This window comes from Oenanthe melanoleuca, chromosome 3 (assembly GCF_029582105.1).
Source record: "Oenanthe melanoleuca isolate GR-GAL-2019-014 chromosome 3, OMel1.0, whole genome shotgun sequence".
Taxonomy (NCBI): Eukaryota; Metazoa; Chordata; class Aves; order Passeriformes; family Muscicapidae; genus Oenanthe; species Oenanthe melanoleuca.
This window is the reverse complement of record NC_079336.1, coordinates 106081381-106108546: the sequence shown is the minus strand read 5'-3', so window position 1 is coordinate 106108546 and position 27166 is coordinate 106081381. Positions and strand designations below refer to the sequence as shown.

At 41.0% G+C, this 27166-nt stretch overlaps 1 protein-coding gene across 1 annotated transcript; it reads right to left on the bottom strand.

Moving 5' to 3' along the window:
• On the bottom strand, positions 1-27166 carry MRPS5 (mitochondrial ribosomal protein S5). Its single transcript, XM_056486409.1, has 11 exons — positions 26989-27166; positions 24806-24943; positions 15610-15735; positions 15072-15305; positions 12593-12627; positions 5483-5573; positions 4750-4796; positions 4045-4102; positions 3161-3223; positions 1945-2081; positions 1-562 (listed from the first exon to the last, which is right to left on the bottom strand). Exons 1-11 carry the CDS (start codon positions 27053-27055, stop codon positions 338-340), a joined length of 1221 nt encoding a protein of 406 aa, XP_056342384.1. The 5' UTR covers positions 27056-27166; the 3' UTR covers positions 1-337.

Sequence of the window (27166 nt, the reverse complement as noted above, 5' to 3'; positions counted from 1 at the left end):
TAAACCCACTCTGATGATTCTTTATTGCTTTCACAATCTTGTATTTTCAACAGTTTCCCAAGAGCTTGTGAAAGAAACATGGGAGCCCTCGATAACAAACTATCTTCTGGACTGGAATAAACGCCAGCTTGAAGCCGAGGACACGTTCACTGACTGCTTCCATCTGAACACTCCCACTCAGCCCGTGGTCAGGGGAACTGTGGGAAAGCAAGCAGTGCTCCTGGATGGCAGCAGTGACATGGGATGGCACGGCAGAGCTCCTGCTGCCCTCCCCTGAAGCCCGAGCCTGGCTGTGAGCCAGGCTGTCCCAGCTGGAGACACGCAGGGACGGGAGCTGTCAGCACGCTGCCCGCCTGACACTTGCCCAGGGAGATTTCAGCATTCCCTGGGCTTCCTTCACCTCCCTCCACTCCAGCTTTGTGTTTGGAACCTCGTCCTCTGGCTCGGGCTCCTGTCGGACAGCGCCCTCGGGCAGGGCCACCACGATGGGCAGGGGGCCCTGCTCCTCCCGGAACTCCACCACGTAGAGGCTCTTCTGGCTGGCCAGATGCTGGTGAGTCTCCTGCAGCAGGTCAGGGAAAAGACAACCACAACAGTGATGCACACTGTGGCTTTACTTCAGGCCAAAATCTACATGGGTCGTGGGGCAGAGGAAAAAGACCCCAAAAAGTAATTTCCTAATAAACAGTTCAAGCACTGTGCAAATCAAACGATTTGTCAGGCTTATCTTACAGGGGAAAAATTCAGATAGCCAGACCTCAGAGAAACTAATCAGCCCTACAGTGTCATCCCAGAGGAACTTGTTTCTGGAAAGACATATCCTGCTCATATAAACATGCCTGTTGTTCCTGTACCATGCAGGAACATTTTTCTGCCTTTATGTGGATACAAATGTTGTTTTGACAACAGAGAAGTGCCTGTTAGTGCCCAGACAGGTGGTATTAGCTAACATAAAGATATGAATGTAACATTATTTTCAAGTACACCTCTCCCTTGCCTACAAGATGTTTTGATAACACCCAGATTTTACAGAGTAAATGTTTAAATTTTTCCTACTCAGGGCAGTGAAGAAAACACTCCAAGTGCATAACCCTCAAAGCAGTAATTTATACAGCAGGCATTTCTTCTGTTCATTCTGTGGCAGATTCTCAGAGACAATGATTGAAAATACAATGCCAGACTTCCCCAAGTCTGACTGCCCTGAGGTGTGGCTGAGCTGTGAGATCTGTGACTCTCACCAGGCAAAGAGGATCACAACCCCCTCACCTGAGGCTGAACTGATGACAGTGGCCAGGACAGGGTGACACACTTGACAGCTACAGCTCTGCAGGGCTGGACTGGGAATGGAAGCTGCTAAACCTTGGCAGCCACCAAAGCTGCAAACAAATGAGATAACCAGGAATTTCCAGAGGGCTGACTCATCCTGAGGCTAGTGTTCAAAGGAAGCAGGATGAAATGCTGCATGTTGGAGGTTTTCCATCAATTCCAGGCAGCTGGCTCAGACAGAGACATCTCCACTGTGAGCACTTAGAGGTGGAGGGAACACCACCACCTCCCTAGCTGACTTCTGAGATCTCAATTACAGCAGCAACAGAAGCAGCTGGGGCTTCAGTCCTTGCACAGTGAGACTTAGAACACAAACAGCAGCAACCAAACCTGGCCCACAATTCCCTCTGCCCAGGATTTTTCAATAGCCACCAAAACCACACCAAATGAAAGCCCAGGAATTCAGATGTTCCCTGCAGACACCTGGCTGTGGAACAGGCAGAGTTACACACAGCTGCTCCATAAAACTGCTGAGGAATTATCCCTTTTGCTGATTCTGTTTGTCCTCTGTAGGATTATTTCATTTTAAGCCTGGAATATAAGCTGTTTGCCCACAAACTATTACAGCATCCATTCCTTTCTGTCCCCATTCCTCATGGGCATTGGGAGTGAACCCACCTGTAGGGTCAAGCCTCTAAAGAGAGCTCTGGTGATGTTAATCAAGTTTTTGGATCCAGTGACCTTGGCATACATGTCCTTAATGCCAATTAGCCTGCAGATGGTCATAATGGCTCGGTGGCAATGCAGACCATACCCTGGGGGAAAAAAAAACCCACAAATGAGCATTGTGTGATTATTTGTAAGCACTCAACTTACTCAGAAGAGAGCACAGAGATCTCTTATTTTTGTTACCCAGCATGTTAGAACACATTAGATGTTAAAAATGGCTCCAGGGTGCAGAGGCATCACTTCCCTTTTCCTGGCCCAGCAACTAAAATGAGTTACACTTTGTCATAATTTTAGTAGCACAGAGTGAAGGGGAGACAAACATAATTCAAAATCCACAAACACAATAGAGGTTTGTGTGTCATCTGCATCCATCACAGAGATGGAGATTGTATCAGCTCCAATGCATAACTGTACTACACTGGCATTAATTGCCAATGGCTTCTTCAACTTGACAGGTTTTAATGGAGGAGTTATTTTTTTGAAGAGTCTTTTGTTTCAGAGAGGTTTATTTCACATGGCTTAGCTCTAGAGATCTTTAAAAACTCCAGACAGTCTTGCTGCTGCTGAGTGAAGGAAAAAAATACATCCTGGGGACCAAATGGCTGGAAAGCTGCAGAAAAGGGCTAGAATGTTTATTCCAGTGAGGTTACCTGATAAAACCTTGTCAATTAGGAAAGTGAGGGGGAAAGGGGAATCCAAAGACAAAATATACAGAGACACAGACCTGAAAAAAATCCAGAGATGAGGAAAAGAAACAAACACCCCCTTAACTGATGAGTTATCAGGAAACTTCAGGTGCCACTTCCTGGAAGATCAAACTGACTTCACAAACACCAAGGCTGTAAAGAAAGGGAGACCTGGAGTGGGAGGAGAATTTATAACCCACCAGTGGCTAGAGCAGGACCAGGGTCCACACCTGGGTGACTTAGAACTAAAGGAATTACACCTAGGAAGAGTGAGAGAGCTCCCACTAGTGTAAAAGAGACAAAGAGACAAAAGAGACACTTTGCAAGAACAAAGCCATGTCAGCAATAGCAGGCATCTCTAAAGAAAAATGACTGATCACTTCCAACATTTAAAACATGGTAGACTAGACACTATATAAGATCATAAAATAAATACCAGTCAGTAATTATTAAAACATCAAAATTTAAACTTTCATTACCTTTGTTTTGTTTCTTCATGCGAATTTTTGTCCTTTTAAATTTCACAGAAATGTCGTGGTAAACTGCAGAGGGGGTAAAAAAGGCATGACAGATAAATTCTTCCTTCTGGAAAAGCTTTAGCTACTACCTTTGTTCTTCTGAACTGTGAAGTTAGTTTTACTCTCCCCTGACACTTCTTTAAAGAGCAGGATCAGTTTAGGTAAATTTCTGGAATAGATTATGAATGCTGAAATACCTGTGAATACTATGCTACTATTGAAAAATAGGTAGGTATTTCTCCAATGAGCCTCATTTAGTTTTGAACTGAGCTCATATGATACAATTTAACTCATATTTTTTTAATCATCTAGTTTTTAACATAAGATTTCCCCATAGGCATCAGCATTCTTGGATTTTTCATACAGAGCACTAACAAAAAACCACCAGGAAACATGAGGCTGACCCTCCAGCCCAGGTTCTCCCTGGCTGCTGGGTCAGCACACATGGACTGAGTCACAGGGAATCATCTCCTCTGACACAGAAAGGGGAAAAGCACAGGAGTTCATGGTGAAAAAAAAATGCCATGATAGTATCTGACTGCCTTAAACTGTGCCAGCATCTCGCTATTAAAAAATAGTGAGCCTCAAATACTATGCATTAAGTATCCAGATTTTAAGCACAGAATCATGGAATTGTTTGGGTTGGAAGGGACCTTTTAAAGGTCAGCTGGTCCAACCCCTCCACAATGAGCAGGGAAACCTTCAACTAGACCCGGTTGTCAAGAATTATAATACAATGCATCAGATCAGAAAAACTTTATTTAACATTTTTTTATGCTTTGCAAGTAGTTGCAACCAATTCTTGCTGGCATATTCAGTGCTTACATTGAAAGAATAATACTTACTTGTGTGGTTCTGATACAGCTCTATGAAGTGTAAGGAGCTTATTGCTTTATTCTTTGCCTAGGGAATAAAAGCAGAAAACATTTTTCTCCTTGAATTCTTCCGCTAAGCATTTGCAATTTACCATTATTCAATTAATTAGATATAAAAAAAGAAAAACAACATAGGAAAACAGATTTGCCACATCTAAACTCTATGGAAATGAAAATGTTTACTCTGGAGAAGAGGAGGCTCAGGGGAGACCTCACTGGTCCCTACAGATATCTGAAAGGAGACTGAAGTGAGGTAGGGGTCTGTCGCTTTTCCCAAGTAGCAAGGGATAGGATGGGAGGAAATTGCCTCAAGTTGTGCCAGTGAGGTTTAGGTGGGAACAGTTTCTCCCATGAAAGGGTTACCAAGCACTGGAACAGGCTGCCAGTGAAGTGGCTCAGCCACCATCCCTGGAGGTGTTTGAAAGATGTGCAGACAGGGCACTGCAGACGACATGGGCTGGTGGCAGTGTCACATCAACAGCTGGATGATCTTAAAGGGCTTTCCTAACCTAAATCATTCTATGATTATCTGTATCAAGACAGACAAAGCAAACACATGGACTTACTTCTTTGCAAAGACTACAAATTATACTGATTATTAGGGAAAAATCCCCATAAGTGTAGGTATGAATTATTTGTAATTGCCATCAAGCAAAAGATATTCCATCCACATACTTTCCTTAAAGCATTCGTCCTGTCACCTGCCTTCCCTATTGCAAAACCTGCAAGACAGAAAGAGGCATTTCATTGCTGAGAAACAGATGATCTTCAGAAAGAAAAGTGGAAAAAACCAAAGGACTCCACAGCCACGTTCAGCATTTAAATTTCCACTTCACTGCACAGATCATACTCAGAAAGTGGTTCAGAGAAAATCACAGAGACAAACAGCTTAGTAGTTATGAACACCTAACATCTGGATGCTTGTTGTCAAAGGAAAAAAAATAAGGCTTAAGCTGTTTTGTCTGTTTGACCAAACTTTGTCCCAAACAATTGAGTAGTGGTGACTGCTTCAGACAAAAGAAATAGTCCACTCTGCTTAAAAATAAAGAGAGGAATGAACAAAAAAGCCTGGGACAACTTCAGTTCCATCATTTAGGACATCTGGATTACAGTGATAACATGCTCCATGAAGAAGCTTCCCAAAGAAGAGGCAGGAAGAGTTTTTTCAGAGTAACACATCTTTCTGCAGGAGAACCTCTCTTCATGTATTTTCCTCCACTCCCAAGTGCAAGCAAAATGCAGCTGGAGGAACACACGAGGCCTTGAATCTTTCACATAAGCAAAGTTCAGCAAAACTCTGGCTGACCATGAATACAGCTGTCTTGTTAAAGCTCCCACAAAATATTCCATCATCAGATGTCATCTTGCACATACAATAAATGCATACATACAATAAATGCATACATACCTGCAGCCCCTTTACCATTGCCAACAGCCACTAAGGCACGTACTGACTTTTTTCTGCCCTCCTTTGCCTTCATACAAAATACATTTCTCACCTGAAGAAAAAAAAAAAAAACCAACATAAAGCTTCTTGTTACTGCACATAGTCCAGATGGGTTGGGTTTTATTAGTTTGTCTTATTTTTTAGAGAGAGTCAAGTTTGCCAAAAAAGGTATTACAGGTCTGCAAGTATGCACTTAAAATATCTATACTGTCTTTGTCAATGGGTAGCATTTGCAGTGGGACACTGGCTTCAAGGCATTAAATACACAAAAGTTGTTAAAAAAACACACTCAGAGAAAAAGTTGCCTCAGTGCACTTTCATGAAAGTAACCCCTGTTGTGTCTAGCTGCACAATCTAAGCTGCATAACCTATTTTAGAAGCACTCCCAGGAATTGCTCAAGGTCTGTTGTTGCTTTACACGAATTAAAATTTAGGATTGAAATCTACTTGCATGCTGCAGAAGGCAGTGTCATTACAGAGATGACAGCTGCTGAAAAGGAGATTCCATTTAAGAGAAGGGAAGAAGAAGGAAATAGCCTGAAGCTGTGTCATGGGAGGTTCAGTTTGGATATCTGGAGAAGGTTTTTCACTCAGAGGACGGTTGGGCACTGAAAAGGCTCCCCAGGGCAGTGGTCACAGCACCAAGCCTGACAGAGTTCAAGAAGCATTTGTACAACACTCTCAGGCACATGGTGTGATCCTTGGGGTGTTCTGTGCAAGGCCAGGAGCTGGACTCCATGATCCTGCTCCTGATGGTCCCCTTCCAAGTCAGAATATTCCATGATTCTACAAGCAAGTCACTGGTTTACAGTCCCCCACCTTATATGGTCTAATATATCCCAAAGTGGACAAGAGACAGATGTACAGGTGGGAGGGAAAGGGGAAAGGGAGGACAACTTGGCTGGAGAATGCAGAATGTGGCAAAAGTTCACTAAAAGGATGAGATAAGGGGAAGAGACTGGTTACATGCCAGCCCAAACCAGCTGTGGACTGCTGGGGTTTAGAAATACTTCAGGTTTTGTCCTTTGGTGAACTTGGCTCATTTTGATGTGAAAACCACATTTGTGAAAACCACACCTCTGAAGCTGAGGTTGCCTGCCTGTGAGTGGAGACCCCTAACACCAAACATGGATTTATAATGTGCTGTGCCCTTAAATCCAGCTGAGAAACAGCTAAGCAAGGAACAGCTTAGCCAAACAGTGATGTAGATTCACTATGCAGAACTGTAAATAATCAAACTGTATAAATATGCTTGAGTTTTTGGCTTTCAGTGTGCTAGCTTTACCCACAGCACCCCTTTTGGAGCAGAGCTATAAATAAATAAAATAGCTCAACTCTGTGTGGATTGGCTTCTTGCACACTGGGTAAGAGAAGCCAGTTTTGGGACAACAATCTCAGATCCTTTGTCCATCTGTTCTAGTTCCCTTGGTTTTGCTTATATATTGAACTAAATGATTATTTAAATATAGACATACAGTTTATATGCTGCATGTAACACATTAATTATATATAAAGTATAAAAAGATAGCATATATAAAATATATACACCCAGCATATATAAAAATCCTTTTCCCTATATGTAATTCTTCAGTAAGCTAGTCTAGATGTAGTCTTATACATCTGAAAATAGATTATTAGAAAATACTTGGTCGTGGTTTAAACATTCTTACTAAAATTCACCAGAAGATATAAATTAAAAAAAAAAAACCTACCCCAAACCAACAATTCCCCCAAAATTCCAGTGCCTTCAATAGGTAGGGATTATGATTAAGGTTTCAAAAATTTTACCTTGCTTTCATTAAAATAAAGATGCTGTTTAATTCAAAGTGCCCATACATCCTAGAGAGCACTTTGAAGAAATACCAGCCTTGCCAATTGCTTATTCCAAGCTATTTTTCTTTCTTCAAACTCACTGCTGACAAGAACAAGCTAAAAAAACCACACCCCATAAGATTAATGTGCCTGTGTAAATGGGCTATTTAGAGAAAATGCAAAATAATAATGGAAGAAAAAAGAGTGAAGCAGAGTCATCTCCCCAGGAGCATCAAGAGATTGCTATTTTTGCTTTGCACACACTTTTATCTTCTGTTGCCAATCTCAGTAGGCACCTGCACAAAAATAGAGTCAGCATGTCAAAAATAAAGGATGTGATGTTTGTAGAAAACTTCTTGTGGGTTATTTCTCTACCTTTCCAGAATGTGGCAATCAAGACACATACAAGGAGCTTCTGTGCCACTCTTAAAACAGCACAGCCTCTGAAAAGTGACTGAAACCAAGACACAACCACCCCTAGTATCAGACTGCTGCTCAAGTTAGACTGAAAGCCAATCTTTAAATTTTGAAAGCAGATGCAAGCACATGCTCAACCTAAATCACAATGTACCTCAAATTATCTGTCTCCTCTTTCACCATCCAATGGTGAAATACTGCAAACTCAGCTCTCTTTCTAGAACTGAGGCCTCAAAACCAAAATGAAACCACCTCAAACATTTATTAAGAGGAGAAATGACAATGTGGAAGTAAGTTACACTCAAAGACAGGCTGCTAAACATTATTTTGCTTTCAGCTGTTGCACTTGGTTGGAAAAAAGATCAAAATCCAACACTTCCTGTGAGGTTTTGTTCCTGTAAAAGCTGAATGAATGCCTGGCCAGCTTGACTGCCCTTGGGAATTCCTCCTTTCTAAAAATCCTATTTTAGTCATGATTTCTAGGCAGCTGCCACCTCTAGGGCTCACTCTTGACACTGCCACTCTTACACAGAGAAGTGTCTGCACAGGCTGATCCCCTCATGGGGCAAAGCCCCTGGTCCCAATACTTCTGCAAGGTACAAGGGGAAAGGAGATGAAATGAGAGCAAGGTGTAATGCTGAAAGAAAAGCACTTCTCTGCAAATGAGCCTAGAGAGGGTCAGGGACACAGCTAAAAAGGTTTGGGAATCCAGTTACCTAAAAGAATTGAGTAATAAACTTGCTAACAAAACCCAAACCCATGTTAGCTACAGCATGTCCCAGTCTGTGCACCAAGGGTAGAGCAGATTTGTACCACAAGGGCAGAACATCTCCCAGCTGCAACATTTACACTGAAATGGTCCCTAACCTTGCACCCTCAGAGGAGGAGATGCTCCCTCCATCCAAGAACCCTCACAGAAGATGGGAATGCAATCCCACACTGAGCCCTGCAAGCCAAACAGAAATGAACAGAACAAAACACAAGCAGCACTAATAACCTTGTCCTGTTCCTCTCTCCCCTCTCTCAGTGTGGCTTCATACTACAGCTTCCACCTGAGCACAGATCAATAATCCTCAAAGTCAATCTGCATCTGAAATGGCTTTATTTGCTTTTCAAAGGATGAGCCATAATTATGCCCAATGAAAAGTCTCTCAAAAGCTTCTGGGTGCTCCAAAGGGCAATTATTTCTTCCATAAAGGCTGACAGGAAAGAGATAAAAATTATCAAGTATTTATTAAACAGAACCAGCTGAGAGTAGCATTCCTAAACTCTACTTTTAGGGCAGGCCAAAACCTTTGAGTACTCCAAGAGTATCAGAAATAGTGCACAGCTCTGACCTCTCATTTTTTCCTGGGACAGGTGGCTTCAGGAGCTATCTTAAAAACTGTCTGAAATTTTCACTGCCAGTCTAAAGACACTGACAGTATCAACTAGGGAACAGAAGACTTGCCTGTATTCTAGAAGCAAAATCTAGAGCCTACAAATACCCCAGAAGTACTTCTGAGGTAACATCTCATTACAAGTAAATTATTACTCAGAAAGTATCCTTTATACTATATAATTTTTCAGTCAAGGCTGTCAAACAATGGATCTCAGACACTGTAATTCATGCAGCATTTCTTTTTCACAAGCCTTTTTTTTAATGCACCTTCTGAAAAAACAGTTTCCAATGACTTATAAAAAGGAACAAAGGGTTTAGGCTGTGCATTATAGAATATTCTTTTCATCACAGGCAGCAGGTCTACCAAGTTGAGCCAAGAAGAGGCCTGATGTAGGCTGGGAAGCAGCTCCCTCATGTCAAAGTGACAGCAACAAGGCAAACAAGATATCCAGGAAGGAAATAAAAGCCATCATGCAGCCACTGCCACCCAGAGCTTTCTGTCCCCAGCAGCCACCACCCTTTTATCCTGTGTGTCTGGCAGCTCTTCACAGTCTCATGGCAATGGCACAGACCACATTTCCAAGCTGGATGACATCAATGCCAGAGGTGCCTCCCAGTGCCACACCTGCACTGCAGCAGAGGAGGAAGGAGGAACACTCTGCTGGTCTGGCAATTGTCTTCCTCATAGTTATTAGTTATGAACTGGAGAACTTTTGAGTTAGAAACCTCATGAATTAAGTGAAGAACTAGTGAATGGATTCCTGTGCTAGGCTAGTCAGTACAAAGGGGATTGAGTGGCTAGTTGTTTTTCTGCCTGGCAAGCTCATGAAATGAAGTTTAATTTACAGGTTATGATGCTCTGCAAATCTGAGTGATCCAAATGCACTGAGACAAGAACACCTAATGCTACTCTGCATTCTGTAGTTAAAAACAAATCTCTGAGTATTTGTTTGCTTATTTTTGTTTGTTTATTTAAAAATGATAGCACCATACCTGAACCATCTGTTTCAAAACCAGAGCTATTCTGACACTGGAAAGGTTGCACTGACCCTGCTAAAATGGAGCGGTGCTTGCACAAAGTTTTTAAAGTTGCCTTCACCAGAAACAGTCAATGGAAACAAAAAAGCATGAACAAAGCAGTAAATTATCACCAAACACAGTTTTCACAACTGGTAGGAGGCAATTCCAGTGTTGGACAAAATCCCTTTGAGATCTGTCTTATGCAAAGGGCAAAACTTTATCTTTTAAAAGTTTGTAACTTTCTCTTCTTCTTTAGAAATCTCCCCTTAATGAGAGACTGGAAGGGCACTAACCTCATGTTCTGTGCCTTCAGGCCCTACTGAGCACAATCACTTTCTAATTTTAATTGCACTACAAGGCAATTACTGTTATAGCACAGGATGTCATGTAGGCTACTTTTTTTTTTTCCTATGTTACCATGTTCATTTTGGAGAAAAATAAAAGGAAAGTTCATCTGAGGGTGAATGACACATGAAATGAAGCCTTCCAGTGAAAATAATAATGGCACATGTCAGCTACACCTGTAGATTTGAATTACCACTGTGATTATATTATGTTAGACATTAGTTATGCATTACCATCAGTTCTATTTAAAGAGATTGTTCTTATCTCTAATGTATCAGCAGAACAGTAATTGTGCCTTAGGCTGGCAGGGAAAGTAAGAAACAGTTAACCCAAGTTCTCTATGACAACTGTAGTTCTAGTTGACATGAAAATCTGTGCTTGTCTCTATTTTTCAGTCAGGAGAAATCAAATTATAGCTTTTCTGTTTCTACCTTATAAGAAAACACTTTAATAAGCAATTTCTCTCTCTTTTTTTTTTTTATTTTTTTTTTTTAGCAAAACTGCACAGCCTTTTTGGTAGCATAATTACAACAAAAAGGGCCTATTATATCTTTGTTCATAAGGCAGTCTTTTAAAAATGGCTCTGAGTTTCTTGCTGTGAAGCACAACTTCCCAGCAAACATTATTTTAATCTCCTGTACTGTTCTGAAGGTAAAGAAAATGGAAAACACATCCAGAAATAGTAGCATTAGTCTCTCATCTATTTAAGCCAGGAATGCTAAAATGATCTATTTATTTCAAAACTTGTACTTTTTATCAGAAAATTCTAAGACTCAATTATCTTGAGCTCACTACTGACGTTGAACAGATAATTTTTGCTGCTGCTATTTTTCTGCAAAAGCATTCCACTTTCTCAGTTCACATCTGTGGCAACCTCATGTAACAGCAGAGCCCCAGCCTGCTTCTAAAAGCTTTTTTATTACTCAAATATAAAAAGGCATTGGGACAGTTTTCTGTAGCACATGGAACTACTGCAGAGCAACTCAGCTTTGCTGTTTGTAAATAATTCTGCCAGTGCAAACTCCCCTGCTGGAGCATCCAAAGTGAGAGTCAGCTGTGAGATGGCACACACCAACATTCTCTGCTCTGCCATGTGCCCCTCCAGGTAACACAAGGCACTGCCAGCTGCAGGGCTTGGGAACAAAAATCACTTCTTTCATGAGCAGTTCCTGTGCAATTCCATTCTCACAAATGGCCTTCAAACACAGACTCAGCTAAAGGCCAAGTGCTCCAAATGGTCTTTGCTGCATCAGTCAAAGCCTATAGTGTGATCCAGTCCACTCCAAAAACCCACTGAGATAAGAAAACAGGGCACAGATTTTGTCTCCTCTTCTGACAGATTATCTATCTTGCTTTTAAAAAGCTCCAATGTCTGTCATTATTCTCCCAATCCATTCCAGTATTCAAATTCCTATTTGCAAGTCATTCTTTATGTCTAAATTTACCTTGCTTTTTATTTATATCCATTGCTTTTTATCCTTTTCACATCAGACATCTAAAACAGTTTACATCTTTCCCCTCTGCAAGATTAAAAAAAATAAATAGAAACCAACTCATGACTTTTAATTATCCAAACTGAGATTACAATACAGCATCACTGTTTTCCATGTCTCAGGAGATGCTAAAACTCACTGCCACAAGCAAAGATTTGGATTTATCTAGAAAACACTCAAACCACTGGATAGAATTCCAACTGATGGTCATCTCAGCAAAATGTAGAAAGATAATCAAGGACAAGGAAACCCATTTGCACATTTATCAGGACAGCAGAGAAAGCTCAGATGCTTTTCTGCAGTAGAGCTGTCAGGTAGCTCAGCTTCTGAGCCTGATAATCTTGCCTGATTAGTCTTTTAACTTGCAGACAAGGAGCTGCTGTGAATCAGGCCGTTAAGAAAATGTTTCTCACAGCCCTTCTCTCTGGATTGAACAGACAAAGTAACTCACTTTCTCATAGGCTGTCATGCAGCTGAAACAGAAGACCAGCTTAATTCCTACTGCTGTAATACTGACTTAGCAAAGACTTGTTAAATAATTGCAAGGTCAATATAAAGTAGTGATAATTCTTCAAAGTCCCTGGGTAGATTTGCAATGCTTACCTCGATGACTCTTGTTTCAAAATCTTCATAAGTTTCTGTTGGGAGAAAAGCAGGGTGTTAGATTTCCTTGTGTTACTTGTCTATCAGCACACACCCCTTTAGGTGGTACAAGTTAAGGACACAACTTCTATGAAGCTGTAATTTATAAAGCAGTCTCAGCAAGAAGTAGAAAAGGTAATATAAGAATAATTTGAACCAGCAGTGTAAGCTGCCTTCTTCCCTAAATACTGCCCTAAAACTGCAAATAAATCTCAAATTTCATACATACAGAGCAAAAGCTGTATGGGTCACTTCCACTACGACTAAAGTATTATCCAACATTTTTCAGGATATTCTGAAGCTTTTACCATGCAATTAACAGGGATTCAAAGAAATCTGGGGTTTGAACTGTAAAAAGTCTCTTCCCACTCAACCTATTCTTTGGTTCTGTGAAACTGCAAGTACGTTTTATCCACACTTTGTGAAATTCCAGAAAGGGGAAGGGGAGCATGAAACAAAACAATACATAACCACTTCAAATAATCATATTTGGTTACCATTCCTTACAACCTCTTGCTTTTCCAACTTACCCCATAACAAGAGCATTTCAGTGTAACATAGAAAACCTTCACTTGGTGTAGTTACAGTGAGATACTGGAGGAAAGCTTAAAAGCATGTAATGGTGTAGAACTGGGGCCTCAGTCCTTCACCCAGCATTGGTTTATCATTTACACATTTAACATTTAATATATAAACATTTAAGATTTTTATAAACATGACCATCTTGGCACAATTCAGAGATCTGTCAGTCTACACACAGCAGATTTCTAGCTCACAGTAAAGATATGAAACCCAGCAGGCACTCTCTGCTCCCTCTGAAGCTCTTCAGTTCCTAAAGAAACACTGTAAACTTGGGAGAAAAGTAATTTGATTTCTAAGAGGAAAATACTGCTCTTTCTCTACTCCTATCTAGCACAATAAGTGACACCAGGAATCCAGTCATGCCAGTCTCAGGCCAAAAGGATTCATTGGCTTTGGCAGTTTCAGGTCTGTTCTTCCTACCACCTTGACATTGCTTTGCACACAGTGAATGTCCCAATTCCCCTGCAAAATTATTATTCCTCTGAATAAAAAGGTGCTGAAAAAACTGTGGGGGCCCAAAGATCCTCGACATGTTCAGCAGATTAAAAGGAAATCAGTATTCAGTATCAGGAAATCATGATTTCATGCTAATCAGAAACTGCTTTTTCTCAAACACATTTATAACACAAGCTGACAGCTTCATTCTCCTGTTTTGATTGCAGTGCCCTTTCCTCTTTCTGGCAAAACTTGATCTGACTAGAACATGCTCCACGCAGCCAACTTTAATGCAAGTAATCCACATCAGCAGTACCAGCCAAAAGCAAAACCAAGGAAAACACCAGAAGGTAAAGCTCACAAATGCATAAACACTGTTTACAACAGCTGTCACTCCTTTTAGTGGGATAAACTCAACACAGTCTTGTGTTCACAGTATGGAACTAGAACCATGGCACTTTCTTGACTTGCTCCATGTTCCACCACTGACTTGTGGGGAATTTGGGACAAATAACCTCTCAAATCTCCTGTTTTTACATTGACAGATTCAGTAACAGTTGGCCAAGTCCATTACCACCTTACACATTATTGCTTTACATGGAATTTTTGCTCCTAGGGTAACAAAATGAAATGCAAACAGTGCTAGAAAATAACACCTGTTATTCCTAGCTCCTCTTACCATGTAAGTATACAGAAAGATGTCAATAAGCAGAATTTCACAAAAACACCTCAGCCCAACAGGGGTTGAGAAGTCTTTTTCATGTTTAATTAGTTGAAAAAGATGAGGCTTCTAAATGTTAAAGCTACTATAGAATCTCTAGCAGTCTGAATAACAGCACAGTCAAAGTCACCTCTCTGCTGTACATATAAGAGCTCTAGTTTCACTATATTGAACTACTTAGAAAATAAAAAAAAACTTTTATGGTTATTATAGTTATTATGATAATTATTTATTGCAGCTTCCTCTAAAAGCTACATTCAAACTACATAATCTTTAACCCTATTTCATTATTTGAACTAGAATTTTAAAAAGATTGATTTATCCCACAGGATCCTTTAAGAAACTATAAAAGAAACCCAAAACATGACTGCATTTCATACTCAAGACAATAGCTGCTGGACACAGAAAAACATTTCCATCCTTTAAGACTCCAGTAACGGTCTGTGACACAACACAGTTCTCTGTAATACCACATAAAATCATACAGCCTATAACAGAACAGTCTAACAGCTACAGGAAATGAAGCAGTGTCTTAACAAATTTCACTGGTGTTAGCAGTACCTGCTCTTTGATTTAGCTTGCTTGTGTGTGGAACAAAGTACAAAACCAATTTTCAATCACAGAAAAACTCTGGATCTCACTTTCTCCAAGTCCCCCCTCAGAAAAGCTAAGGCAGAGGAAGGAGATAATTGTTTTTCTTACCTCCATTAGGACCAGGGTCAGGAGGATCCAGAATGATACCTCCCCAGCACTTTCCACTCCATCCTCCCTCTCTCTTAATTTTTATTTTCTTTTTCTTCTCCCATGTATCTCTCTGCTGAATAATTTCAGTCTGAATTCTCTCTCGTTCCTCTTTTTTTCGTTGGGCAAGTTGCTGCACTTTCCCAGTTTGCAACACTGGAGCATTAAGACCAGGCCAGAGGAAACCAGAACGTCCTGAAAAATAACACAGAAAGATTAAGCTTTGCTCCAAATTAGGATTGCAACTCTGCACTCAGGAAAAATGCAACAAAATGGAAAATTCTCACATATTTCAAATGCATTCTATGATGCAAAATCTCTATCTGAAAAAGCAAAACCAACATTAAATAATGGTATCAAGATTTTTTTGTTTAAAGACAAAAATATCTCAAGCAGAAAGGAAACACCACAGAAAGGAAACTTGTCCACTTATGAAATCAAGAAACACTACACACAAAAACATCAAAACATGTCTTCAGCTTTGTATTTGTGAATCTACCTTCACCAATCTCCTGGCCTCTATTGAGATTCTTCCTTAGCTTTTTCTTCCTTTTCTTTCCTCTTCCTTTCTTTACTCCCACGCCAGTCTCTGCCAAAGCTCCTTTCCACAGCTGATCAGCTGTCACTGAAATAAAAAAAAGAACTTCCTTAAGTTATATTCAAGTACAGCTTACACTGGAAACTGAAGCTGAACAAAAAATAACCCCAAACTTGAAACCTGCTTGATCTTTGCTTTGCTGGAATTTAAACTGCAGCATTACTGCCTTGCCAAGAAAGTAATTTCCTGCTCTGTGCACATGTATTTGGTGCAAGGATGTGCCTCTACTCCTGATTACTGCACTGAGGCACACAGCCAAGTGCATGCTTTACAAGGTTTTTCAAAATTGATTTAAAGACAAATATTCCTAACAAGCAACCACTAAGGGTCAGGTTGGAAGAGACCCCTGTGGATCCCCTGGTCCAACCTCCCTGCTCAGGCAGGGTCCTGGCAGAGCACATGGCACAGGATGGTGTCCAAATGGTTCTTGAATGTCCCCAGCAAGGGAGACTCCACAAGCTCTCTGGGCAATCTGTCCCAGTGCTCGGGCACTGCCCAGGGAAAAAGTTCCTCCTCATGTTCAGGTGGAACTTCCTGAGCCTCAGCTCCTGCCGTGTCCTCTTGTGCCATTGCCGGCGCTGCCGAGCAGAGCCTGCTCCGTGCTCTGACCCCTCCCTGCAGACACTGACTGACATTGATGAGCTTCCTCTGTGCCTCTGCTCCAGGATGGGCAGGCCCAGCTCCCTCAGCCTCTCCTCAGAACTGAGGTGCTCCAGTCCCTTCATCATCCTCGTCACCCTCTGCTGGACCCACTCCAGGAGCCCCTTGTGTCCCTTGTCCTGCGGATCCCAGACCTGGGCACAGCACTCCAGACTGGCCTCAGCAGGGCTGAGCAGAGGGGCAGGATCACCTCCCTGAGCTGCTGGCAGAGCAGCTCCTGATGCAGCCCAGGATCCCACTGCCCTTCTTGTCCCAGGGCACTGCTGGCCCATGGACAGCTTGCTGTCCACCAGCACCCCCAGGTCCTTCTCTGCAGAGCTGCTGCCCAGCAGGTCCCCCAGCCTGTGCTGGTGCCTGGGGCTGCTCCTCCCCAGGTGCAGGACCCTGCATTTGCCCTTGTGGAATTCCAGGAGGTTCTTCCCTGCCCATCTCTCAGCCAGAATGCAGAAGCATCTCCGTGGCTCTGTTTGCAGATTAATGCTATTATGTGCTTGACCCAAGGGCAGTGTTACTACAGCTGTCTTCTTTGATTACAAACTGATTTTGTTTATTAAAAGTAGACAAAAAAAAAAGTCAGTAAACACTTTTAACCAGGGGAATTAAAATAGACATAAAATCACTCTCCACCAGCAATTCATTATTTTCAGATAAATGGGCTTGAGAGAGCCTGCCCCACAGACTGGAAAATGCTTTGGAACTGGGCAAGCTCTGCCATGCTGACAACACAGTGAGGGACAGAAGCAATCCAGGATGCCCAGAGGTGCCACTAAGTGCCCAGGCTTATTTTTGTATTAAGTTTGTTTAAGGTGTCAAGGTGTTTAAGGTGATTCTTCCAAGAGTTTGACACCATTCACTCAAGTATTTTTCTCCAAGTGGGAAGTATAACTGATTCCTTTTTGAGAATCCTGAATCCAGCAATCAAAGCTCAGTACATTGGAAAGTACACAAGGAAGGACACACAACTCTGCAAGGCCAGGGAGCTACAAAATAGTATTAACTCAGGAGAGCCAAGAGCAGTGGCCTTCAAATTCACTGCATATCCAAAAACCACGGTGTATGAACAGCTCAAATCAAAACATGTAACAGGGATTTTGGCTCTATGCAATGGGAATCTGTGTTTTACAGACCAGTAGAAATGCCCATAGATAACAGCAAAGTTTATCCCACTTCTTATATGCTGTGAGGCAAGAATTGAATTTACTCCTGGGTAGGCTTTAGTTCCTGTAAAAAAGAAGTTGTTGTCTGAAATTGCAAGCTCTTTTCTAGACATTCAAGTGAACCCCAATGTCCAAAGGTTTAGAAGTTAAAAAAAAAAAAATTAAAATCCCACAAATACCAGATGGCTTAAAACTACTGTCAGCCACTAAAAACCTTCCAGCTGATTGCAACACACCAATGCATGTGAGCTAAATGTGTGGGGGAAAAAAACCCACAACAAAAACCCCCACCAAAACAAAAAAAACTTATATAAAAATGCATTACCTCCTTACTGCAATTTTTTTTCAGGGAAAAAGACAAGCAAAGTAAGTAGGTAATGTATTTTTCAGTAAATTCATGCTAAGTGAACTATGGGGCTGTTCAATTAGGTGGAAGGCTGATCATCAATCCTGCTAAGCTTCTTAGCTTATTCACAAAACACTGTGTGTTTTCTAGCAATTCTTCTTAAAAAATGATAATCCCGCTAGCCTGGAAACATGGAATCACAATAAAGGTACTTATATTTTTCTTTGCAAGGCTATTTTTAAGCTGGAACAGTCCCTCAATCTGCAGTTTGGGTGACCTCACAAGGGGTCATAACAGCTACGAAGGAGGCTGCAGAGGAGCAGCAACAAGCAGTTAAGAGAAAAGAGCAGCTGTGGAGCTGGTAATACACACCAAAAAAAAAATATCCTGCACTTTGAGCTGCACCTCAAATATAAAGACAACCAGATCCCTTTAATTCCAATAGAGGAAAGTAGCAAAGGTCACAGAGCAAGGACATTGTCTTGCACCAAAGGAGAACATTCAATGCCAACAGATCCATGAAGAATAGGTCAGGCTGAGTCAAGCTTTGGCCTCAAGCACTGCACAAATGCTGACAAAATTAGAACCAGATGAAAACATCACATTTGGTCCCAAAGTGCAGTTCATCTCATCAGTCTACAATAATAGCATCATGAGTTTGGAAAGCAGCTGCATTTAATGAAACACATCAGAAGCCTGCAGGCTGCAGAGCTGAGTTCTTTATGGGATGGAGGTACCACACTGATGTTAAGCAGAAGTGACAAGAATGGGATATGAAAGGGACAGGCTGTCATCAGGAAGATTACAATGGGGGGGACATTGCTTATGACAGACAGGCAACACACCACTGGAGAAAATAAAAATCTGTAAGAAAGGTCAATCTGACTTGGCAGCAAAGCACTAAGGTGATCAGTGAGCACATACATAGGCAGGAGAAAGGTTTTGAATTGGAGGAAGAAACTCCAGACAGCAAGGAGGGCCACTGCACTGCTTTCACACTTGTAGGGATGTTCTGAATAAAGACACTACACCAGATATGCACTGTCTTTGAGATTTATGGGCTTATTTTATTTTGCCTTTGTAAACTAGGGTGTTGCATGCATTCCTCAAGAGCTAAAATAGAACCAGTCATAAAAGCCACTACACATTTTTAGTCAGTTACCCAAAAGCACAGAGCTACTGAGTGAGGGGAAAAGTGTCATCTATAAGGTTTTATTTTATAGACTAGAAAAAGATCCCCTACTAAACTGAGCTGAAAGCATGTTTCTGGCAAGCTGATCACTAACAGCCACCAACAGTAAGTCTGTGTGACATCACTCCATTTCACTCAATCTACAAAGGGTACCTCTAATATTCTGGAAAGGATTTGGGTTTGTGTCTTTTTATATTATCCCTGAATATCAGGAATGAGACAGGTATTTATCAGATGAATATTAGGTCACACTTCAGTAAACCACAAGTATTGAAAAATTTGCTGTAAGCCCCATCAGAAACCAGTATTCTAGATACTCATTAACTGAGATTAAAATAAGATTTCTTTGTCTCCTCCAAGATGAGTTCACAGCTTGCTGAACATACAAAGGAAGACAAAGAGCAGTAAGTTGGAAAACTGAAGGGAATAAAAGGAGAAAAAGGAATAAATTTTGTTAAACAGCTAAGTAGGCTCACTTCTTTCAAACACACGGGATCTTTTCCTAAGGTTTTTGGTGACAAATAGCCTGTGGCAGCACAGCAGCAGAGATAAAAAGACATGAATATTGACATAATAACAAGACTAAAGAACTTGTTATAGTAAACATGTTCTTTCAATGCACTGCTGTCCACTAACAACACCATCACATTTCTGCAGCTGTATTACCTCAAGGAACTCAGAAAGGTCTTTTCAATCACGTTCTCTTCCAGGTTTCAGCCTGGAATACACACTTGAAATCTTACAAAGTATAATTTCAACCCCATTCCTTCTCCAGACACCAAGGGATCTGCCACCATCTCCAAAAAAATGCTTCATGCATATGAAATATGAACGAGCAGAGAATGTGCTGCTACATATTCTACTACAAATTTAATGATAAATTACAGTCTATACACAGCTGCTTAATGACCCCAGTGAGACATTTCTTCTTGGATGCAGGCCTTTAACTTAATTAACTTACCCTTTTTACCTAATTCAGAAGTTCAACACACTTATCTGGAACCTGGAGATCCACATACTTCCAATTTGCAGGACTTCAACCTTGGTCTCCCATTTTCTGCAGCAATATATCTCTCTGTTGTTTCACAAAAAAACATTCCAAAAAAGAACTTTCTGCTTTCAGCTCCCTTTCCATGTGTACTTAAAAGATTCCTAGGACAGAGGCATGAACTACTCTAACTAGGATTTGGCAAAGAACTGCAATTTAAGTAGCTTAGGTTAGGTAAAGGAGTGCTTCACTGTATTTTTAAATTTAGGCCTGTATTTTTAAATTTAGGCCTTATGGTATCATATTCTCTCTCCACCATCTTACAAAATGTGCCTAAGAACAATATCCTTAAGTAAAAGCATTTAGGGTAAAGGTGTTAGGAAAAAACAAACACAGAGCAGCTGCCTTAAGAGCAAAACCTACAAATCACTGTGGTGGCTGAACATGACTCAAAACATTTAGATGTCATTTCCAATTGCATCTATTAACATTCAACTTCAAGCTCAATGCTTATGAGTGGCTGGAGTCATTCTCACAATTACATTAAAAACATTTTTCCAAAACAACAGCAATGAACCATCCAAAACAAAGATGGAGTTTGACTTTATAAACCTTAATCATCTTCAGCTGAACTCATACACTGTTCAAAAACTGTCAACTCAGTTCATACCATCTGTTATCCCTGAGAAGTTATGTTTCTAATATATTCTCCTCTTAGTTATAAAAGTGGAAGTCTTTATTTCCAAGACCTACTCAGGCTTTGTAAAGTTACTTATGGAAAGTGTTTAATTCCTCTAGGTTGAATCCTCTTCTCCATGATTCAAAAGGGAATATTCTGCAGATGATAATACAAAGGGATTTATTAATGAGAGAAAAATGGAACAATGGCATTCCAACACCAGAGGGATTACTTTTAACATGTGAGATTCTACAGCACTCATCAAAATCACCCCAATGAGAACTGCTCTTGCCACTTCACCTCTGAAATGCAACTGGCTGCCACCACATGACATCAGTTTCTTGATTTCCTGTCTAAACCTGGCCATGAGCAGAAAAGCATGGCTCTATAAGATCTATAAGAGATGAGATACAGTGCCATATTATTCCCAAGTGTATTAAGTCACCATACTCAAAACATTGTTTTCTTCAAAGAGACCCGTTCTCAAAAGAAAAAAACAAAACAAAAAACCCTCATCTACTACCAAACTTTCTGTCCTCTGTTTGGTTTTGTTAATACAAGTCTGAAGCTCTTGGGGCTACCTACTATTCATAGTAATTTCTATTACATTACTCTTACATATCTATTACTATTCATAGTAATTTAATAACATTGTTTAAAAATGCAGAAGCTCCAATTATGTAGATTGCATAAAAATTTTGTTTAGGTGGGTCTGCAAATTTGTTGTCAGAAAAAGACATTTATAGTCTAATTATTTTTTGCCCCAAGACAGAATGGGAGAATTTTGGGCATTTTCCTCACAATTCAGAAACAAAACTTGCATCCTGATAGTACAACAAAACCCCAGACCTGGAAAATACTCCAAAAGATGTATTCACACTGCTACACTAACACAGGGAATAACTCCACTTAACTGCAAACCTTGAGCATGCTTCCACAGTGCACTCAGATTAGTATTTCACATTTTCTAAAACTGGCAATTTGTCACAATGTCAACAGAACTTGTAGTTGTGGGACTGTCAGGTTGATTGTCAGTCTCAATTCAAACCCTGAATAAATCCAGCTATGATCCCATCATCTGAGAAATTATATATTTTTTCTTTATAACATTTTATGAAAAACCAAGGACCTTAACTGTAGCTAGGTATGTTGTTGTAAATGCTACTATTTTTGAAGGTTGCCTTATTAAAGCTTTCATTTTTTATTTTTTACTAACTATCATGCCTCAGTGTCACCAGATGGATATGGAGAAATTTCTGTGAGGTCTGCAAACTAAACACCTTTGACTTGGTTCAGTTCCTCAAAACAAAGTGAAAATCAGAGGCCAAAAGCCTTTGAAAAGTAATACCATAAAATCATCAAAATAAATACTGTAAAAAAGACCCAAGAGAATGCCTCTCCAGGCACAAGTAACTATAAGGCATTCAGTCACCTTTCTTTTGACTAAAAACAATTTACCAACTATTTTTCAACATACAGACAACTCTTTTGTAAAAGGAAAAAAAAAATTAAAAAGCAGTTGTACAGATGTAACTCTTTACATCCTTAATACTGAAACATCAAAACTCTTCTTATGACACCACTGATAATGACAAAAGGCAGTTCTGTAATTATTTATTTGGAATGTTCATGCTTCAAGAAAAATTCTTTGTAAACTGAAAAAGTAAGTGTTTTATAATTCTGATCATCGAGTTAGACATGACTGTCAAAATGAACAATTTAGTCTAAAGAAAACTCACACAAGACTACAAAAACATGATACAAAATGTAACTAAGGAGCAGCCTAAGGAGCAGGGAAAGGTGTCCCTGGCAACAGAAGTGGCTTTGGAACAAGATGCTCTTTAAGGTCCTTCCTACCCAAACCATTCTATGATGCCACAACTGGCTGCCAAGGGTAGCTGATGGAATTAACTGTGAGCAGGACAGTATAATTTTTATATAGTCCCAGTACCAAATAAAAGCTCTTTATCTCACATGCACTTGGATACATAATGGATGTTGAGAAAATCATGCTGGTCTGGATGCCTGGGGTCAAAGATAATTCCTAAGGCTGGCAGACAGCCAAACCAGTAAATGAAAACTGAACTGCTTCCCATGGTCAGGAGGGAGGAAAGGGGAAAGAATAAACCTGGAATAAGAAGATGATTTTACATTATTTCATTAAAAACTCACTTAAATATGTTGTAGGACAAGAATAAATCCCTGTGTATGTTTTTGGGTCAGAGCTGCAGGAGAGAACTATCTGGGTAAGGATCAGAGATAAATGCCTAGGATAATTGCAATTCCCTCTATTTAAAATGAAATCCTTCTATTTAAACCAGTCAAACTATTAAAAATCATAGCTATGTTGAAGGCATAGATGACCTTAATAACAAGAGCATTGTAATATTACCCAAGGAATGATGGAAGATAATTAAACATTCACTAGCAAGAGAGAAAAATCCAGTCACCCTTCTCAGTCACAAAGCCCTGTCATTTGGCTGACATTTCACTTGACAACTCTTTCACATAAAATGGCCATATCTGCATTTTAAATGTTGCCACTTCTGAAGCAACTGCACTGCTAAGGATTTGAGTGATTTATACTGTTTGTATCCACTTCATTTGAATTCTGAAGATTTTGCTTTTTACTTCTGTAAGAGAAAGCGTTCTTAGAATAATTGTACTTTGAAATAAAAAACCCTGAGTCTTCTGAATCTCATAACTACTGTCTCAGCTTAATACCTAAAGGAGGTACACTTTCCATTTTTCCAGGTTGTTATATTTTACTAAACAAGCCAATAATTTTCGGTAGTTTGCCTAAATATATAAAATTTTACTAAACAATAAGGATGTCATCCCAGAAAATATGTTTAATTCAGTCATGTAACCAGACATCTTGAAAAGTTACTAGTAAAACAGAGCTCATCTAGAGCTTGTGAGTATGAATACAAGCCTAATTAAGGAAATAATCTAACCTACAACTTCTAATCAACACTGCAATCACTTGTGGTGCTACACATTTAATTTAAGATAAACAAAATAACAACAGAGGGTGGCTTCTTACATATTCTTATCTTGTTGCTTCTTGTCTAAACGAGTTTTTCCTGCAGGTGGCATCCTTAGAAAGCCTTTTCCATGCAGAGCCTGCAGTTCACACTGCAGCCTTTCCCAAGTCTTTGGAGACATCTCTACCCTCATTACTTGGAATCTCATCTACCTCTCAATTACCTAGAATCAGTCAATGGTCAAAATTTACTGGATAAGATGAGCAACAAGCCCAGCCTTATTGTTTAATCCCTTTGCTTTAGCAGATGTCAAAAAAACAAATGCAGTGCTCTGTCACCCAGATGTTGAGAACAGCAAGAGACCACTAGTTCTAAAAGCCTGATTCTGCAGAGCTCTGAAATTCTATGGATTATAAACAATCAAATTTTGGCTCTCTAATTGCTGCAGCTACCTCAGCCAGAGACTGTGTCCTTACCATTTCTTCTCTTTCCCTATAGGACAGGATAAGGAACCACAAAGCAGGTGAAAAAAGCCCTCAGTTATCTCAGTTCACAGTCCTGAGTGTGAATTTAAACAGCCATCATTCCTAAGTTATGGTAAGCATGGGTGAATTCCTTTCAGGAGTGGAGGAAAACACTGCACCAGACCAGACAATCCTGCAGGATTGTTACCAGGATTGTGTTTTTGTGTAACACATTCTTGCATTTCAGTAATTTCACTTTTGAGGCAGCACAGCTTGAACAGCACGTCCTGCCTGCGGCTCAAAAATAATTTAGGAGATAAACACACAATTTATACTCTCAATAAAAGCCTAGGAAACAGAGGGAAGCTGCTTCCTCCTCCCACCCAATGACATATATTAGATGGATTCACTGTGACATAAAGCAAACCCTTATTTGCTGTTGAAATATGATAAACTGATTTTGTGCATGCACTTCTGTCAACACCCGTAGCTGCCACTGTAATCTCGGGAGATACAAAAAAGTTAATATACAGAGATTTGCATCACTGTATCTCCCCAAAGCACTATTTTCTTTCCCTCTCCTGTTTGTTACAGTTAATAATTTTTATCCAACTCAAGACTTACAGGTATTGAAGAAACTGCTTTTCCTGCACTGCTTAACTGTCCCAGTCCAGGGAGCAGAGAGGGAGCACTGTGTCTGGAAAGCCCATGCCAGGCTGGAGTAGGAACTGCAACCCCCTTTCACTGGCACAGAAGCAAATCCTGGGAACAAAGACAGACAGGTGTCATTTCCTTCCTTAAAACTCTATTTTCTGCAAATACACGCATGGAGAGAAAAGCCACAGATTTTCAAAGGGAATCAGACTTGAACCTTTTGTCTTGAAGTGCAAATGTGGGAGGGAAAATGTTGCAACAGAAAATGTTATGAAGAGAAGAAGGCAAGAAAGCTTAGAGCATATTGCTGATAGAGTGATTTTAATTATCAGGAAGTAGTTGCAGCCTTTTATTTTTCCTGGTTTACCTGCAAGAAATGCTTGGGGTTTCTTAAGGATATTATTGTGACTACAGTGTGAAAATGTTTCCCCCAGTTTTCAAGCCCCTCTTAATGTTCAGGCTCTAAACACAGTTTGGCACCACTTCATTATAGATTGCCCTGAGGATGAAAATAAACCTGAAATTCATTAACTGCTTAGATTTCGTTTAAGAAAAGAAAGGCAATAAAGTTTTTAGAGGACTGTAGAAGATAAAGAGGTTTTCCTTTCCTAATAAGTATACTTTAACCCTCACTGGGGAAAAAAAAAAATACATTTGAGTTTTGAAAAGCAGTTGAAGAGAATTAAAAACTAGAAAGAAAAATTACAGAAAAATTACAGAAAACAAACTTGGATTCCTATTGACTAAAAATGTCCTCGTGAGGTAAGAGGAGAAAGATAGAAAGAATAGGAAGAAAACAGTAATTTGAATTACAAAGCAAACCATGTCACTCCATCATCTTAAGGCAGATGTTACTGCCCAATTCCTGGGGTGGGCAACTGATCCAGGTTCCCAAAGGCACAGTTGCCCTGCCCAGAACCCTGTAAGGATGAGGAAGATCCAAACCACCTAAACTACCCTAATCCCACATCAACCCTATGGTGAAACCCTTGATCAGGGGAGACAGCAGGGGCTGCTCCCACCTCAAATCCACGGGAAGGCAGCAGGGACACTGCAAACCTCTTGTCCATGCTGCTGTGCATGTGGATGTCTGATGTGCACATGGATGTATGGCTGTGCATATGGATGTATGGCTGTGCACATGGATGTATGGCTGTGTATATGGATGTATGGATGTGTATATGGATGTATGGCTGTGTATACGGATGGATGTATGGCTGTGCACATGGATGCATGGATGTGCATATGGATGTATGGCTGTGTATATGGATGTATACATGGATGCATGGATGTGCATATGGATGTATGGCTGTGTATATGGATGTATGGCTGTGCACATGGATGCATGGATGTGCATATGGATGTATGGCTGTGCACATGGATGTATGGATGTGCACATGGATGTATGGCTGTGCACATGGATGTATGGATGTGTACATGGATGTATGGCTGTGCACATGGATGCATGGATGTGCACATGGATGTATGGCTGTGTATATGGATGTATGGCTGTGCATATGGATGTGTGGATGTGCATATGGATGTATGGATGTGCACATGGATGTATGGATGTGCATACGGATGTATGGATGTGCACATGGATGTATGGATGTGCACATGGATGTATGGCTGTGCACATGGATGTATGGATGTGCACATGGATGTAAGAACATGCACACGGATGTATGGCTGTGCACATGGATGTATGGACATGCACATGGATGTACGGCTGTGCACATGGATGTATGGACATGCACACGGATGTATGGACATGCACATGGATGTATGGACATGCACAGGGATGTATGGACATGCACATGGATGTATGGACATGCACACGGATGTATGGACGTGCACACGGATGTATGGACGTGCACATGGATGTATGGACGTGCACACGGATGTATGGACGTGCACACGGATGTATGGACATGCACACGGATGCACGGCTGTGCACATGGATGTATGGACATGCACATGGATGTATGGACATGCACACGGATGCACGGCTGTGCACACGGACGGTGTCCGGCTGTGCCCCCTCGGCGCACTCCCCCGCCCTGCGGAGAACCCCGCCGCCTCCCGCGGTGCTCTCCCGGCCCGGTGGCCGCCGCCCTCCCCGCGCAGCTCCCGCCCCCGCGCTGCCCCATCACCTCGCCAGGCCGCTCGCAGCGCGCCCCGGGCACACGCCCGGCCGGCCGCCACCACCGCCGCCGCCATGACGGGCCCGCGCGCCCTCCCGGCCACCGTCCTGAGCTGCCCGCGCGCTGCCTGATGGCAAAGCGCGGTGAGCGGGAGAGCGTCTGGGATAAACCAAGGCGGAGAGGCAAA

Excerpts from the sequence above, each read along its gene's own strand:
- MRPS5 (XM_056486409.1), bottom strand. The coding sequence starts at position 27,055 with ATGGCGGCGGCGGTGGTGGCGGCCGGCCGGGCGTGTGCCCGGGGCGCG. Across the intron at positions 5,574-12,592 it reads TTGAAACAAGAGTCATCGAG|GTGAGAAATGTATTTTGTAT; the intron begins GTAAGCATTGCA and ends TTTTTTCTTCAG. Across the intron at positions 2,082-3,160 it reads CATGAAGAAACAAAACAAAG|GGTATGGTCTGCATTGCCAC; the intron begins GTAATGAAAGTT and ends TTTTTCCCCCAG.